We start from the raw sequence: 18864 nt of genomic DNA, 5'->3' as shown, positions 1-18864 counted from the left end.
TGCTGCTTTTAACCTTTAAAGCCCTATATGGCCTAGGATCCTTGTACCTACGGGACCGCCTCTCCTGGCATGCCCCATGGAGGACCTTACGGTCTGCAAATAATAACAGCTTGGAGATCCCAGGCCCCAGGGAGATTAGGCTGACCTTGACTGGCCTGGTGGAACGCTCTGCCACAAGAGATCAGGGCCCTGCGAGATTTGATATCTTTCCGTAGGGCCTGCAAGATGGAGATGTTTCGCCACGCCTTTGATCAGCCTGACCCCTCTTCTTTTTTTGTATAAGAACTAGTATGAAAGAGGCTTCCCAGAATTCTCACCGACCCATATAAGAACAGCGTAAACAGTTGGGCCTGATGAACATTTACAGTTCCCAACCCTAATCCTGCGGAAAACCATCTAATTAGATTTCAATTTGATTCTGACTTGTTTTTAGGAGGTAATTTAATTATTGTTTGATTTTATACCAATGTTATATATTTGATGTCAGCCACCCTGAGCCCCGTCTCAGCCTGGGCGGGCAGGATACAAATAAAAGTTGTTTATTATTATTAATACTATTGTTATTATTATTATTATTATTATTATTATTATTATGCCCCAGATGTCAGAGAATGGGGTTATCGTAACAGGTAGAGCAATGGTCTAATTACAAGGAAGTTTCGAATCAATTCTGATAGAAAAGAACAAAGAGCTGACAAGCCATTTTTAACTGGAAGTATATAGCACAAATTATTCTGCGAAAGTGTTACATCTCTGTCATTTATTGATCGGCATAAACAGATTTTAGAAATATTTCCAATGATGAAATTAACAAGGGAGAAAAGAATATTGATAGCTTTGCTTAAAAATGGGCTGTATTTATTGTACTTGGGAATAACTAATTTCAGAACAACGTTCAGCTTTATATATTGTTTTTCTTATTGCAATTAACCTGTAGCTGATCTTTTAAGAGTTTATTTTAATAAATTCAAGCAATAAGACAACGGAATACATATTTATAGATCTAAGGATGTTTAAGGGAGGAACAGTCAAGTTTACATTCAGAATCACTACGTAAAAACACATACAGAATGGGTACCTTTCAACATAGTCCAGGAGTCTGGAGCAGTGGTTAGAGGCAGGAGCATCATGGCCTCCGACTGCATAGAGAAAACCGTCACAAGTAGCCACCCCAACGCCTCCTCTCCTTTTACACATTGGAGCACACATGTTCCATTTGTTTGTGTGGGGATCATAATACTCCATAGAACTCAAACAAGAACTTCCATCTCGACCACCAACTGAATATAATCTAAAATAAACCACATACAAATTACTAAGCATAACGTACAGTAATAGAAACAAAACTGAGAAACATGTTCCTTTCCCCCCATATCTACAATCTACATATAGGGGTGGATCTACTGTGAAACTAATGGAGCTTAAGCTCCAGGGCCCCTAATCCCAGAGGGGCCCCAGAAGCGACTTAAAACATTGCTGAAAGGTTTGGGGGCTACTAGACCCAAACTGAGTTGCACGACTCATATGGATTCATTTTTTTCCTTGTATATATTTCCACAATTCCAAAGCTTGAAAGCCTCATTGCTGGTTGCGAAGGGGGCCCCATGGCAGTTCAGGCTTTGGGAGGCCCAAAATGGGGGTCAGCCACTGCACTCATACAATTCATACAGTAAAAATGTGTTGAAACCATATGCTGAATAGCTATGAAAAGAGATTTTAAAAACAAAACAAACAAACCCTTACATTTCTGCATACAAAATCCACCCATTTCTCATTTTTGGCCCTTATAGCTAGACGTAGCTAGGTGATCTTGCGCCCCTGGCAGAGCCATAGAGATTGCACCCCCTACCCACGGACAAATTAGCTCTTCTTTCCACCTCTCCTCCAACCCCCAACCCCCCATCCATTCAATTCACGCTCTGTTTAAAGCCATTTCTTATGAAGCAATAATCAATTATTTATATTTATGGACATATTTTTTAGCTGGTTTTGCCCCCCCCCCCAATCACCTGCGCGCCTGGTGGGGGCCCACTTCACCACCCCCTAGCTACAGCCCTGGAGGTGATGCAAACCAGGAATTTCCTGATTCATCACTGGGGGAGGGGGCAAGCCTATGGTAAGCTCAGCTGGCATTAAGTCCCCTAGCCCAGCTCAGCGAAAGATAACACCAGCATATTATTGAAATTAATGGGGCTTACTTATGAGTAGGTATGTACTAATGGTGCTTACTTATGGTGTAGACAGAAACTACACCAACTCTCAATTTCAGTGTCGCAGAGCATTAATACTCTTTTATGTCAACTGTGAGACATAATTTCTTACAGACTGCCATTTAGGATTGGTTTATACATAGAAATCAGGGGGTGGGGGTGGGAATTATTTAAGACTACTTAGTATTGCGATGGTAAAGTGTTCAGTAACTAAAATTCCAAATCCATTTGGAAGCTTGCTCCAGGGCAAATAAAACATAATTGGTTCCACCCCATATAAGTGCACATGAGAAAATTATTCTGATTGCAGTCTAACAATGCTGACACACTGAATGCATTTCTTATAAGAATTCTTTCACAGTTTGTTGCCTGTTGTGCACTGCCTAGAGAATAATAAAATTTATAGAAATGTGGAGCATTTTAAAGTCCAAGCACTGAGCAATTTGGGATGCAAAACCTCCGATCAGTGAAAGAATTATTTACTTGGAAGCTTTTATAGTCCTAAGTACTTCATAAATTCTCAGCTAGTTAAATGTATATTTAACGTTTCATTGTTAATGAAGCTGTATTCTCCTCCTCCTACTGTATCTTATGAATGCATGGCATTTTGAGGTCCTCTCATCAGCTTCATACCATAAATACCAAGGGAATCTGGAAATTCTTGTATGATGTGGGTCTCACAACAGGAATGTTCTCTCAGAATAGTTTACCTATGTTCACATTCTGATTCCAAGCGAAATGATGTCAAGTGACTGGGCTGATTTTGATTTATTGTTCTATAAATTAATCTGCAATTTATAAGAACCAAATCATTATTGTAGTGGTTGGCATAACCAAAGCAGCTTAGTATACGTTACTGTAAACCCACAAGCATATTTAAGACTGAATGCAAGTTGAAAGAACAGCCACATCAAAATGTTTATGCCTTCTAATTAAATACCATGCTTCACAGTGCAACACTCTGCATATGTATTCAGTAGTAAATCTCACTGAGTTGCATGGAACCTATTCCCTTGCAGACACAGGTGTTTAATGACCGTAGCAGGTTGAAGGGAGGGCCACAAGAATGACACAGGAGATTGTTATTGGGTTGGATTCAGCCACAACTTTATTGATTACAGAAAGAGTAGATTTGGTTAAGGCATTGGGCATGCATGCCTGCTACCTCATGGGAACCTGGTAGGGTCAAACCTGTGCTGGGGAGTCTCATCCAACATAGATTGGATGCCACAACCCTGCACAGGCCACCACTGGGAGAGGTGTATTGGACCACTGTTCCCCTAGGGGACCCCTGGACAGCGTCAACCTCCTGGACCCCTCTAACGGGGTACCCCTGTGACTAAGGATCCAGCCGAATGCCTCATCCGCTGCTACAGTGATGGCTGCTACGAGGTAGGCGAAAACCTATAAGCCAGCAAATTTGCTAGCAGGAGAAAATTCCTCCCTGGCCCCCTAATACGGCGACCAAATTAACTATAGCAAGGTCCATAGGCAACGTGCCCACTCCTCCCCTCCCCCTCGGTGGGTTCCTAAAGACTGGGTGGAAAAATACCACAACAATCAGCCAAGATGGTGACCTGGCCACCCCCTTAAATAGGCTGGGGCTGGGATGCAGCCCCAAGCCCCAGCCTCTGATTGCCTGAACGGGCACTGCCCATCCTGTCCTGAGGGTCTGACATGGCCGGAGGTGGGCAGTGCCAGCCATCCCCTCCCCAGGCCGTGACTGGAAGGTGGCAACCTCCCTGAACCTACCATGGCAGCACCATGCAGCAACGACATCCCACCTGAACTCCTAGACAAGCAGATAAAGTAAGTATAGGCAGGATTGCAGCATTGGGGTTGATTCTGCTTTTTCATGCATGACCAGCAAGTTGAATTCATCCAGCTGGAAAACAAGTTGTGCAACTCTTCATTACACTGTAGGTCTAGTGGCAGATTCCTAGGCACTGTTCCACCATACACATTGGATTTCTGAATCGGTAAGCATGTGAAAGAGCCCAAGACCTCTACAGTGAGAAAACAAGCATGCAGCAGATCTACCTTAGGTGTTAGTTGTGTCACAGAAATACTACTACCTTACTAGGAAAGCAGCTGACAGTAACTTGTAGTGCTCAAGAGAGAAAGCATTGAAAAGGATGCTTAAGAAAGCTGAATGGACTCACCTAATTAACCGTGCAATTCTATGCATGTTTACTTGAAAGTAGGCCCTACAATGTTCAGTGGAGCTTACTTCCAAGTAAGTGTATTCCTGGGATTCATTTAGGATCAGAGGAAAGGTGCAATATAAATACAATACATAAAATTGTATGCAGTTGCGCTGGCCCTTTTCCTTCGGGGGATGATTTAGTAGAAATGTATTCTTATTTTACAATGGATTGTTTTAATCTTTGTACAGTAAGCACAGCAACAAGGCAAACTATTGAATTATACTTCAAAAACGGAGGATGGGGAATAATTCCATGCATAACGCAACTTACTTGTCAAGCTGCCTGTCACAACAGATTGTTTCATTTCCTTAACATCATGGTGTACTTATTTGTGCTTGTTTTTGTAAACAAATATATTTCCTCCCATCTCGAGATCATTAACTAACTCATGCAATTGTTTTGCACCGGATAGTGGCGTTTCAGTAATATTATTCTTTGACAGATCAATCATGTTAGATAGAACACTCATCCACTTTGTTCATTCAGGAGACATTGATCATGCTGTTTTCTATCTGGAATCTCTGAAAACATAGTGTTCCGAATACTCCATGGTCTTATGAAATAATTTCCAAGTAATGATTCTCATTTTTTCCTTCCATACTTTCTGAGATAAGAGTCAGATCAATAGTGTACTTTAGGACTTATACTTGTGTGTTGAAAAGAATGCTTAGAGGACAATCTTATGGCAAGTTCCATTAGGATGAGCGACTTAGGATGCTGTGGATCTCACAATCAGCCAGCGGATTCCCAGGTCAGTTGGGCTCAGTCAGCATTAAGACCCCAACTCCAGCTCAGCCAAAGTTGGCGGAGCAAACACTGGTGTAAAAGGTAAAGGGACCCCTGACTGTTAGGTCCAGTCGCAGACGACTCTGGGGTTGTGGGGCTCATCTCGCTTTACTGGCCAAGGGAGCCTGTGTACAACTTCTGGGTCATGTGGCCAGCATGACTAAGCCGCTTCTGGTGAACCAGAGCAGCACACGGAAATGCCGTTTACCTCCCCCCCCCCCCGGAGCGGTACCTATTTATCTACTTGCACTTTGACGTGCTTTCGAACTGCTAGGTTGGTAGGAGCAGGGACCGAGCAATAGGAACTCACCCCATTGCAGGGATTTGAACGGGGGGGGGGGGGGTGTACTTAGGCTGCATCCTTAGCCAGCTCAGCTAGGTCAAATCCTATGACCTGCATAGGGTACTATTTTAACCTATTGTTTTCCCTTTGCAAGGCTTAGGAAGAAGAGGAGGAGTTTGGATTTGATATCCTGCTTTATCACTACCCGAAGGAGTCTCAAAGCGGCTAACATTCTCCTTTCCCTTCCTCCCCCACAACAAACACTCTGTGAGGTGAGTGGGGCTGAGAGACTTCAGAGAAGTGTGACTGGCCCAAGGTCACCCGGCAGCTGCATGTGGAGGAGCGGGGAAGCGAACCCGGTTCACCAGATTACGAGACTACCGCTCTTAACCACTACACCACACTGGCTCTTAGGAAGAGCAGCAACAGCAGCAGCCCTGCTGCTGAACGAGGTTTCACAGAATCATAACATTGTATAGTTGGAAGGGACCACAAGGGTCATCTAGTCCAACCCCCTGCAATGGAGGAATGTTTTTGTCAAATGTGAGGCTCGAACCCATGACCCTAAGCGTCTCATGCTCTACTGAGCGAGTCTGGTATAATTTTATGCCAACCTAATTTACACTGACTTGCTTTATGCCAGCTTCTTGAGCAATGGGTTGCTCCTATAGCTGATTACTCAATCGCAATCTATCTGATTCATTGGGTTGATTCCATTTTAATAGATCTCCATGTAACTAAAACCCCATGAGAGTATGAAGGAAGTGTCACAGCATGATCTTACGTAGAAGTCCACTGAACTCAGAGGCTTACTCTCAGGAAAGTGGGTACAGTATGAAGCCTAATATGGTTTACATGTTAATACATGCAAAGACTCCCACTCATTGATAGGAGGAATTTTCGCTTTTGTTCACCAAAACAGAATAGCATTGGGGGGGGGGGGGAGCAGTCATTCATGTTTCCAGCGAGACTGAGTCTCCTGGGAGGTTTATGTACAATACCTTATAAGATTTAATTCTGCTCAGAATATACTCATTCAGAAAGCAGAGATAACGTGCAGAACATAGTGATTGCATGCAGGGCTCTTCAGGAGCTGCACTCCAGGAAAGTGCATTGATGAGAAAAGGTGTTAAAGATCAGGCTCACACACTGAATTATGAATGAGTCTCGATTCAGTTAAAAGAAAATGTCACCATACGTTTTATCAAGTGGCGTACTAAAGGCAGAGAAGTATAACTCTTTGAAAACCCACAATCACCACGAAGCAACTATCGAATAGTGTATATTTTTAAATTCAACTAATAGCTTATTTCCTTGGGCCAATTATTAATAGCCTACAATCGCTTTCGTTAATGAGGCCAGTGATGTAGCTCAAACCTATCTGAATTTCATGTCTGACAGATAAGCAAAAGTGGTAGCACTTGAATGCTGTTCATTGACGCATTGCTTTGAATTGCACTGAACCGTGCATTGTATTTATATGAATATAAATGTAGTGGGGAATCCTATGCCAAGATTCACCAGAATGAGCAACTGAAGATCCAGCTGATGTCCAGTAGTGTAATTTGCCCATCCCAGCTCAGCTAGGGCTCTGCTGGCTGAGCCAAGGCAGGTTGAAGTCCCCTAAAAGGGGTGTTATGAGGTTGTGATGTGGATGAGACCAGAAAGGGCTGGGGCTGGGGCCTAGATCCTAAGTCTGCTCAACTCAGACAAGTGACCTGGCAACCCCTCATAAAGCACTATTTTAAAGGGTCACTTTCCCTCTTTCTAGGCTTAGGCAGAGGGTTTGGAAATTTAGTAACTTTATGCTGGCTTAATTTATAGCAACTTGCTTTATGCCGGCTCCTACTGCATAGGATCACTCTCTAAACCACTTTAGACTGCAAGTAAAGTTGGTGGGGATGCTACATTTAAAATGCTCCGTCTTGAAAATATTCCGCAAGGAAAATAATAATCTTGTATTCTACCAAGCAGCCTGGACTGGGCTTTCCCCTCTGGTGCACTAACTGTTTGCTTGCAATGGTGTTTTTGTTGTTAAGATATATATTTAAAAGTAGCACCCACAACCTGCAGTTTTTAATGGTTCAGACAGTCTACTCTACCCGTCAGAATCCTAGCACTTCAACTTTGGGCATGCATAGTTCAGGCCTTACACTTTGCTTTGTGAGAGAGATGGGCTTGTATGACGTGGTGTAAAGTTGTGTAAATTTGTCGCGCTTGCACTTCTTGCATTATATAATGTCTAGATTACAAGTAAATAAGGGTGGCACTGTGGTCTAAACCACTGAGCCTTGGGCTTGCCGATCAAAAGGTTGGTGGTTCAAATCCCCGTGACGGGGTGAGCTCCTGTTGCTTGGTCCTAGCTCCTGCCAACCTAGAAGTTTGAAAGCACTCCAGAAAGTGCAAGTAGATTAATAGATACTGCTCTGGCGGGAAGGTAAACAGTGTTTCCATGCGCTGCTCTGGTGTTGGTGTTCCATTGAGCCAGAAGCGGCTTAGCCATGCTGGCCACATGACCCAGAAAAACTGTCTGCGGCGCGGACAAACGCTGGCTCCCTCGGCCTATAAAGCGAGATGAGCGCCGCAACCCAAGAGTCATTCACAACTAAACTTAACCTTTACCTTTGAGAATGGTTAATGGTCCTAAAATGTGCTTTTCATTCATTTGCTTCTTGTGGGATGTGTATATAGGTTGATTTCGCTACCTCTGTGCAAGGGACTACTAGTGTTTGTGTGTTGGAGTCTGTATGTTTGAGCCATTTATAGCCTCTTTAGCTCCAACCCTAACTCTCTGATAAACGGAGGGGGGAACAGGATTAGGTGAAGGCATCCCTCAGCTGAGCTTTGCTAGTTAGGGAGGGCTTTTGCTGTAACCCCACTGTGCCCTCCAGGTGGGTGGGAAATTACTGCCAGCAGTGTTTTGCCAGTGGTAGCCAAAAGAGGGCTTTGCAGGGATGTGTGTGGAGCAGATCCAGCCATGGACGCCCAGGTGAAAAAGGGGATGCGAACCACTTTCTACACTGTTGTATTTTAATTTTGTTTTTAAGTTGTAATCATTCAACTTGTTTTCATTATTGCTTGTAAGCTGCTCTGAGCCCGGCCTTGGCTGGGGAGGGTGGGGTATAAATAATAATAATAATAATAATAATAATAATAATAATAATAATAATTAGACTGACCAGCAGGGCCTTGGCTGCAACACAAGACCCACTATTAGGATAGCTTTGTCCATCATACTATTCTGGTCAAGAAATGGAATGGCTATGCAGATAAAACACAGGCTCTTTACAAAGGGAAGGGAGAGACAGGGAGACAGAGAAAGTGGAATCAGAATGAACAGCAACTATGTATATTTGATTTTTTAAAAACCTACATCTTTCTTGAAGTGGGTGGTCACTAAATTAATAGAAAGTGTTTGGAAGAGAGCAGTTTCATTTTGGGGATTCACCCCCCCCACCTGAAAATAAAGCAGTTGTAGGCAAAGAGTGCGGAAAAAGAAGAGGAAGAAAATGCCTTTCAAACTTTTAAGGAAGTGTGGCAGGCCGCAGAAGGAGAAGTACAAATGTAAGGAAAATTGAAAGGTAGTAAAGGAAACAAAATGACATATCGCTGTAAAAAGATATATTACCAGTGCAGCAATTAACCTGCAAAACAGAGGGGAAGGAAGGAGGCCAGTTCAAGAAGGTGACTTCCTAAAGGTGTATTATTCAGAATGATAAAGAAGGGAAGTGCTCATAGGGAAGAAAAGACAACCTGGTCAGTTCAGGGCAGGAACACCTGCCCGTTCCAGTTCCTGCAGATTTAGAAGCATTTTCTGCTCTTTCTTCCAAGCAACAGCAGCAGCAGCAGCAGCAGCAGCAGCAAATGTCCTTTCATAAAGCAGCCACTCAAATAGAATCGTGTGCTGAACCTCACCAGAGGTTAATTCATCTGCCATGGGTTACAAAGTGGAGGAATCGATTCTGTAACTGACTTTCAAAGCAAAGCTTCCTGTAGTTTAAATTCCTGTAGGACGAGCCACAGTGTTTTACCATTATCCTGTCATCATAACAATTGCTTGCTACTTTTGTATAGTTTACAGCTATTTACATTACAACAATGGTTAAAAGAAAGGCTCCTGTTTCAGTATTCCTTCACAGCTGTCTAGGGATTTGAACCAGTGGCGTAGCGTGGGGGGTGAAGGGGGGGCCGGCCGCACCGGGCGCAACATCTGGGGGGTTAGGGTTAGGGGGTGCAAATCCACGGGTTAGGGGGCGCAAATTACTTGCCTTGCCCCGGGTGCTGACAACCCACGCTGATTTGAACTCTGGTGTCCCAGGTGCTAGTCCAACACTCTAGTCACTATTCCACACTGGCTCTTCATATATATATTTTCTTTGTTAGTGCAGTTTCTCCCAACATTTAACAGAGGGGAGGCTCATGTCCCTGACTACTGGGGTCCATTAAATCAAGAGGCAGGATCCAGAAGGGCAGTTTTGCTTCTAAGTAGCAGTATCAAAGCAGGTATGTGCAGAATCCCACTAAGAAGTTTAATTAGTCTTATCACAACTCTTTCCCCTTCGCTGTTTAATTTGGAAAATTTGCTGGGTAGAATTCTGCAAATTTGTATTACTTTTTTGGGGGGGGGGGAATGGACAGGAAGAAAATTCTGCTCCAGATCTTGTCCATTACCCCCCCCCCCCCGTGTGGAGAGTTTCATCTCCTGGTATGAACCCAAGGGTGTCAATTGTATGTTTGGAGTCTCAAAGATTTTTGTAAAAAAACAAAAACAACCCCCCCCCTGAAATGTCTATTTGTTTTATTTCTCTGTAATCAATAACGAGCAGCCCATTATACTTGATATAAGCACTATCAGCCTGTGGAACTATAAAGTACTTAAAAGCCTGCTTTTGGGAGGCGGAGAATCAATAAAAGGCAGAAGTTTTTCTCTGTGGGTTGTGAAAGACAGCTATTGTATATGTGTGAAGGGCTCCTAAGGTATACCACAATTGTGACTTTTGACACTTCACTCAGTGGGTGGCTGTTCTGTTTGAGAGTCACTCCCAAGCAGGCTGTTTATGTCTAGAAGTTCAGTTCCAATAAAAGGAAGTTAAAGATATTTTTCTATCAAATGCACACATACAGAATTATTTAAAAATAGAATGGGGAAAGATCTGTTCTAACAAGAGGCTCAGAAGCCATAGATCACTTTTAAAGCATCGTAATAGGAAGAGTTAGTAAAGGAATAATGTGCAAATCTTTGATATAAGCAGAGCTTCTAATAATTAAATCTATCAGAATAAAATGTATCTCCTTAATTTCATTTCAGATTTTATGGTACCTCTCAAAGCAGTATTTCTCTGCTGCAAAAATTAGGTGAGTAAATACTTTGTGAAAGTGCAGTGCTTTCAGAACTCCTAACTCCTCAATGTTGATGTTTTATATAACATCAGATTATTATTATTATTTTAAAAAACTAGCATATTCTGGAATTCTAATATATTTCCACTTGCCAGGCTTCCACCAGGAACCTGGACAGAGCCATTCATGTCAGGTTGTGGGCTTCCCATGCCTTCTACTCAAGGCAACTGAAGCACAGGATACTTCCCCAAAACAAATCAAGATAGCTTGAAGTAAATGGCCTAGGAGCATCACAGGGAGCCCAACAGGAGAGATAGTTGCAGAACTTTGAAGAGAAGCACTCGCAACCTGCTCCCTAGTGGTAGCTGTGGGTAAATTGCATTATATCCAGAGTTGAGGCAAAACGAACACTGTTTGCAAAATGAAGAAAAGGCACCTACTGAACCATGGAAAACATGGAATCATGAAAATAAGATGGCTGCTGCTGTTATTACCTTTGTAAACAGATTTGACTATTTTAAATAGAATAATAGAAATAGACTTGTTGAGTTGGAAGGTACCCCAAGCTTCATCTAGTCCACTTGCCCAACGTGGGACTTGAACCCACAACCCTGATATTACATGCTCTACCAACTGATCTATATCGAAAGGAACTAATTTCAATGACTTTAAATAAAATGTGTGTGTGTGTGTGTGTGTGTGTGTGAGAGAGAGAGAGAGAGAGAGAGAGAGAGAGAGAGAGAGAGAGAGGAATAATAATTTGTATACAGTGATACCTCTGGTTGCGAACGGAATCCGTTCCGGAGGCCCGTTCGCAACATGAAAGGAATGTAACCTGCAGCGGCGCGTCTCCGCACGTGCGGGTTGTGATTTGCCGCTTCTGTGCATGACGTCATTTTATGCTTCTGCGCATGCGTGAGAGGCGAAACCTGGAAGTAACCCTTTCCGGTACTTCCAGGTCGCTGTGGGACATAACCTGACAGAACGTAACATGAAGCAGATGTAACATGAGGTATGACTGTACAGCGGTACCTCGGGTAAGGAATTAATTCGTTCTGGAGGTCTGTACTTAACCTGAAACTGTTCTTAACCTGAAGCACCACTTTAGCTAATGGGGCCTCCTGCTGCTGCTGTGCCGCCAGAGCACTAATAATAATAATTTATTATTTATACCCCGCCCATCTGGCTGAGTTTCCCCAGCCACTCTGGGCGGCTCCCAATCAGTATTAAAAACAATACAGCATTACATATTAAAAACATCCCTGAACAGGGCTGCCTTAAGATGTCTTAAGCACGATTTCTGTTCTCATCCTGAAGCTAAGTTCTTAACCTGAAGCACTATTTCTGGGTTAGCGGAGTCTTAAGATGTCTTAAGCACGATTTCTGTTCTCATCCTGAAGCTAAGTTCTTAACCTGAAGCACTATTTCTGGGTTAGCGGAGTCTGTAACCTGAAGCGTATGTAACCTGAAGCGTATGTACCCCGAGGTACCACTGTACTTAATTCTGCTGAAAACAATGCCGTTCATATTTTATGAAGGAGGAGAAAGTTCAAATCATGACATTTAACAATGATTCAAAAAACTTAACTGGGGTGTCCGACAAATGACATAGTTAAAGGGACTGTTGAGATCTCTGATCTTTTTATGAAATCATGTAAGGGTTGAGGCTATCAAGCTGGTCACCAGACCAAGAACTGCTTAATTTTCTCTTTCTATTACTTTCAGGACTTAGGTTTTCCTACTTTTATGCCTTAACATTGTACTTAGCAAACTTTCACCATATGGAATTTATAGAAAATATCTGACCTTAAACCACAACTGATATTTGTTTATATTGCTAAAATTGTGGACTTATATCCATATCCTCTAAAGACAGTATCTATAAAAGCCGTAGATTTTCATTGTGCTTAGCTATGCACAAAACAGAAAGAAAAATAACAAATGAAGACTTCCTCAGAGGTTTCAGAGCTGCACTTACAAGATCGTTTAGTAAATTTACATTTTAGCTGACTGGTTAAATGTGACAATAAATTTATATTAAAAAATATTCTTTTGGAGGGAGAACAAAGTTGTGCAGTCAAAGCAGAACTGTCCATTTGAGCTATTCTCAAACATTTCAGCAGCACTTGATGCAGTGGAGCAATGCCAATTAGAAAGTCAACTATAGTTTATGGATGAATGGGCAATGTGAGACTTGACACAATGTCCTATCTGAAGTATTATTTTTAGATATACTCAAAATATATGGACTAGCATTTAAAAGTTATATATGCCTAATGCTACTTTTGTTTTTAGGTGTGCAATAAATTTATCATTAACAAGTATTGGATAAGTACTATGATAACTGCAACTCTAATTTAGTCTCCTAATCCTAAGAACCTCAATTTTTTTAGCCTGACATGGTAGTAGTAGTAGTAATAATAATAATAATAATAATAATAATAATAATAATAATAATAATAATAATAATTTATTTATACCCCACTCATCTGGCTGGGTTTCTCCAGCCACTCTGGGCAGCTCCCAACAGAATATTAAGGACAGAAACAAACATTAAAAACTTCCTAACAATATAGCTACACGCATCACTACTGCCAGGGCTTTTTTCCCCAGCCAGAACTCACCAGAACTCAGTTCTGACACCTCTCAAGTGGGCACCATTGCCACCGTAAGAGAACAAGGAAAGTGTTCCTGGTGAGCTTTGGCACCTCTTTTTCTAGAAAAATATCACTGACTGTTGCTACTATACATTCCAGACCAAGCAGGCTCACATGGAAACTGTAACTTGTGACAACCACATGGAAAGTCTCTATGCCATTGCAGCTGTAGAGACTTTCCATGCTGTTAGACTACTAGAGTACCAGACTTTGAAGGGTACAATCTCCAGGCAGATAAAGAAGCATCTCCATAATGTAGTCAACGTGTCAGAATTTGCCAGAAGCTGTTACTCAGGAGCAAGCATAAGCTTAGTAAAATAGCTTTAAGTTACTGCATATTTATTCCTTTGTTTGGCAGACCAGTTATCACATATGTGATGGCACTATCCGCCCTGTCTCCAAAACTGTTTGGAGACAGTTCTACTCTGTCACCAAAAACTCCCTTGGCATCTTGCTTGCTTTTTTCATTCATGTGTGTGGCTAGAGGGAAAAAACAACCCTGCAGCCTGCAGATATTTAGTGACATTTCCCATTCAATGGAATATATATATAGCAATTCAAAAGGAAAAAAAGCAACGGGGGACGGGGGAATTAAATATTACCTATAGCAATAATCTAATTATATTTTTGGTCTTTCTGATAAGAAGGCACAAACTGTTTTATCAGCTTAGACCGGTAATAGGGGTAAAGACTCTCACATCCAGTGAAATATTAACAGTGATAAATCAAGATTTGCAGAGTACAGTTTGAAGCCGACTCAATGAGTTTATGTTTCTGTGGAGTATCAATCATAGTTTATTGTGACATATATAAACATACAAACAACAGGGGACCTGTGCCATCTTTAAACTAACAGAATGTAGCGTATGGCACAATAAATGTGTTTGCTTGAATCAAATGTTGTCAGAATGGAAGGATGCCTTAGTCTGCACCAGAGGATGTGCCAAATCTCCAGAGCAGATTTGGAGAAGTTGGGGTGGGAGATGGCTGCAAGGGAATGGAAAGGAACATGAAGTCTTCTTGTGCAAGTTAAAGTGCTCTCAGACAACACTGGGTGACATCTGTTGCCTTTAAGGTACAATAAAGCAGGGTTTTATTTTATTTATTAAAATCATTTTGGGAAAAGTGCATTTGTTTAGTTGTTTTGTTTGAGTGCAGAACTGTTGAAGAACACGTTTAATATGTTGGAGGGAGAAGCCTTGAATGTGCAAAGGAAAAGTTGGGTTTTCAGTATAAAAGAATGGGTATTTGAGAGAGCCATGTTAGTATAAGTTAGTATTTCAGTCCCGAGATATCGCATCTGCTGCTAGCTCCTTGAGGTATCATTCAGAGAATCAACTACACTAAAAATCTCAGGCAGTCTGATGCTATGTAATAAGCACTCAGTTCAGTTGTACATACTTCCTTGCAGGTGCAGCAAGGCTGCAACGTCTGTTGTTTTTACAGCTCTGCCAGATACTTAAACCCCTTTCATGCATCACATTTGTCCTCCTGCCTCTGTCCCTAAGCTGAATGAAGAAGTGAAGGAGGACCCACTCGGACCCATGGTGACACTGCGCACAGTTATTTACTTATCCTGGTGGACCCTAACACTTTCTTTAATTTCACTTGTTCAGAACACTATAAAGAAGACTGATTTCATGAGCCATTAACTATTTTTCTTGTTACTTTCAAGCTGAGCACACAGGTATAATTGTTTTTGTAATAGTTCCGTCATCTCACTTTAAGTGGACATAGTTTAAATGTGACTAAAAGGTAAAGGTACCCTGACCATTAGGTCCAGTTGTGGATGACTCTGTGGTTGCGGCGCTCATCTCGCTTTGCTGGCCGAGGGAGCCGGCGTTTGTCCGCAAACAGCCTCCAGGTCATGTGGCCAGTATGACTAAGCCGCTTCTGGCGCAACGGAACACCAAAACCAGAGCAGCACACAGAAACGCCATTTACCTTCCTGCCAGAGCGATACCTATTTATCTACTTGCACTTGACAAGCTTTCAAACTGCTAGGTTGGCAGGAGCTGGGACAGAGCAATGGGAGCTCACCCCATCGTGGGGATTTGAACTGCCGACCTTCTGATTGGAAAGCTCTAGGCTCTGTAGTTTAGACCACAGTGCCACCCGTGTCCCTGGATTAAATGTGACTACTTTACTATAATTATTTTCCTTTCTGAATCCACACAATATTAAACAACAGATATATGCAAACTGAGCAGAAATGTACACAAGTCTCATAGTCCTGTGCTGCCCAGCTACAAGAGATCTCAGTGGGCGGAGAAGCTAGCCAACCAGTCAAGTATCAGGGGGGTACTTGCTTGGAAGCAAAGTCCGTATGCAAGGTTCAGTCCAGTCCTAAGGTCAGGAGTATCTGAGTCACATAGTCAGATGATCCAGGGGTCAAGAAAGTCGAGAGGCCAAGGCCAAGGTCATGAGAAGCAAGAAGCAGCAAGGTCTGGTCAGGAATGACAAATGTTGTTTCCAGCACCTGACTGAGGCTGGAAACCCTGCTTAAGAAAGCTGAAGCCCGCTGGTTCTCATCAGGAGCAAGAAGGCTGATCAGCAGCAGGTGGAGTCACTTCACCTTCTGCTCCGTCAGGCTGCTGCTCAGCAGGTGAAGCCGACTCCAGGCCTATGACACTAAGGAGGATCAGAATCCTATCTACTAGTCTTGCTCCCAGGCTTCATGTATCAGTGCCCAAGAGCTGAAGCCCAATGGCCTTTGCTCTGACTGCAAGAGCTGCACTCTGCTACAGACTGCACAGTTAAAGCTTATGTCTATAGGCGTCTAAAAACAAATTATCATCAACACATGAAGGTTGAGGGGTGGCCATAGAATCATTGAGTTGTAGAGGACCCCGAGGATCATTCAGTCCAACCCCCCTACAATGCAGGAATATGCATACAGGGATTGAACCTGCAACCTTGGCTTTATCAGCACTACGCTCTAACCAACTGAGCTATCCAGTGCTGAGTCAGTAGGTGCAAACCTAACACCCACATACCTCATCCATGAACACACGCTTACATGATTATTTTATCTTTTTTTCTATCAAGCTATTTTTTGAAACACCATAAAGAGACCTTATCAAAGTGTCAAAGAGTTTAGTACTGAAGTCCTAAAGTATCTGCCGTAGAATATTAGTTTCCAATGCTGGAATAATATTCCCACACCTCTAGTATAATGGTCTGGTTTGTGATATTAAAGTCCATGCAGCAGTTGGCGTGTGGAGTAGTTTAAGCGCTTGCATGGTGTTGTAGCGTGTCTCAGGTGATCAATTTTTACAAATGTTAGCCAACTGACTTTCCGAAGATCAAACAGAAATAAGTCCTGTGATTTCCCAAGTTAAAGAGCAGTCCACTAACTATGAGAAGCTATAACTCCCTGCTTTCCTATAACATTAATTTTACACAAAAAATACAGTAGAATTTCCTGTATGCAAGTGTCTGTATTGCATACAGTTATCAATTAAAGCCCAATGACAGGTGTTGTATCATACTAGAGCCACAATTCACTAAGACCAGACTCAATTAGACTGAACCTGAAATAAGTGTTCAGAAGAGAAATGAAACCAATATACGGTACTTTTGGGAATGGTCTGATTAAAGGAACATTCTGACTAAGGGCATGTTCACACTGCATGATAATGTACATTCGGTGCTGGATGCAAGTGCCTTAGGGGAGTGATGTACACATGATGTCAGCTCCGTGTTGCACCTGTCTCACACTATTTGTTGCTGTGAAAGACATTCTGTTGGTAGGGCTATAATCCGTTTTGTGCAAGAATGCAATTCTCACACACTTGCTACACACATGTGTACACAAGGGAGTGCTTTTTCAGGTCACCTCCTCTTGGGGCAGACCTACTGATGCTGCAGGGATGTGCCACTTCCCCTCACAATTTAACTTTTCTATGAATGAGAAAGATAAAACAGGAAGCAATACACACACTTAGCTACCTCTACAAACAGATTTACATCCTTAGCCCCTCTCTTTTAAAAGACTGCATTATAAAAAAAAAGTGGTCTGTGGAAAAAAGTAATTGAGGGGATGAGTTAGCACTTCTGTGCACTAATTTGAAAGGACACCCACCTGCCTGTTCACAAAACATGGATCGTAGCTGGTGCTTTAGATGCATTGTGTTAAAGTGTGTACAAATGCAAACTGCTATGTACAAAAGTGCACTGTGGGAAAAAGCGACTTTTGCATTTCAAAGGCCTAAGGATGCACCCCTCTCACACTTACTTGGGAGAAAGACCTAATGGACAAACCAAGCCTTATTTCTGAGGAAACACACATAGAATTGGATTGCATGACTAGTCCACAGCATATTTACCTGGAAGATCTGAAAGCAGTGAACGTTGAAAAAATAGTAATAGTGGGGGTTAAGCCGATAGCTCCATTAGTTCCTCAGTTTTCTGATGCAGTCACTCTCCCACAACCCAAATCATGCAGGTGGTCTTGTGTTTGCATCTTCTGTTTATGTGCACCACTGGGAGCTACCACTGCCAGACCAATTCCAGAACTAGTTTATGCAAATGACGATGTGTCACATCTGCCTTCTTTGATGACAGAGTGTTTTGTTCTAGATAAAAAATTCCTTCCAGTAGCACCTTAGAGACCAACTAAGTTTGTTATTGGTATGAGCTTTCGTGTGCATGCACACTTCTTCAGATACATTGAAACAGAATTCACCAGACCCTTATATATAGTGACTTCTGTCTGGTGACTTCTGTTTCAGTGTATCTGAAGAAGTGTGCATCCACATGAAAGCTCACGCCAATAACAAACTTAGTTGGTCTCTAAGGTGCTACTGGAAGGATTTTTTTAATTTTGTTTCGACTACGGCAGACCAACACGGTTACCTACCTGTTTTGTTCTAGGTATCAGCAATTTATTAAGATAACATGACAATAACATAAATGAAAGAAAAAGATTATAAATAAAAGGAGAAGGGAAATGTAAGACTGCAAAACTACTGGGAGCAAAAGGCATAGACATTGACACAGTGTTGCCATCTCCTCCCATAACTGCTACTTGGGCTTGAGAGATGGGAAGAATGAATAAAGATCACATTATAAAATGCAAGATTGTATTTCAGACACCATTTAGGAAATATGCAATTTCTTCAAACTGCAAACTTAACTGTGAGATTTCCCCTTGCACTTTCAGGTCTGTAAACACTATTCTAATTATGCACAGGCTCCATTTCTGAAATCTCTGTTCTTGGCATAAGCCATTTTAGTCATGCTTGTAAGTAGCAGAAGAGCACCTTGAGTTTGGAATTTGAAGAGGTAATTGTGATATCTAGTCGATGTGAGAGGCATTGGAACGTTTCTGCCCAAGTATGTGTCAGTTACTGATAACTGTACCACTTTAAACCATTATC

General features: G+C 42.2%; 1 protein-coding gene and 1 long non-coding RNA gene across 5 annotated transcripts in view; one reads left to right on the top strand and one right to left on the bottom strand.

Moving 5' to 3' along the window:
- The window catches only part of KLHL1 (kelch like family member 1), a 129844-nt gene that overhangs the window by 7680 nt on the left and 103300 nt on the right, over positions 1 to 18864 (bottom strand). For all 4 annotated transcript variants that reach the window (XM_081858113.1, XM_081858114.1, XM_081858115.1 and 1 more), the window contains exon 9: positions 1079 to 1291. In XM_081858113.1, coding sequence (XP_081714239.1) covers positions 1079 to 1291 — 213 coding nt within the window. The remainder of the gene's footprint in view (positions 1 to 1078; positions 1292 to 18864) is intronic.
- LOC309339972 lies at positions 1298 to 15072 on the top strand. Its single transcript, XR_014155716.1, has 3 exons — positions 1298 to 1669; positions 10795 to 10841; positions 14930 to 15072. It is a non-coding gene; the product is annotated as an uncharacterized lncRNA (long non-coding RNA).

The sequence above is a fragment of the Podarcis erhardii genome (assembly GCF_964252035.2).
Source record: "Podarcis erhardii genome assembly, chromosome: 4".
NCBI lineage: Eukaryota > Metazoa > Chordata > Lepidosauria > Squamata > Lacertidae > Podarcis > Podarcis erhardii.
This window is presented reverse-complemented; position numbering and strand designations above follow the sequence as displayed.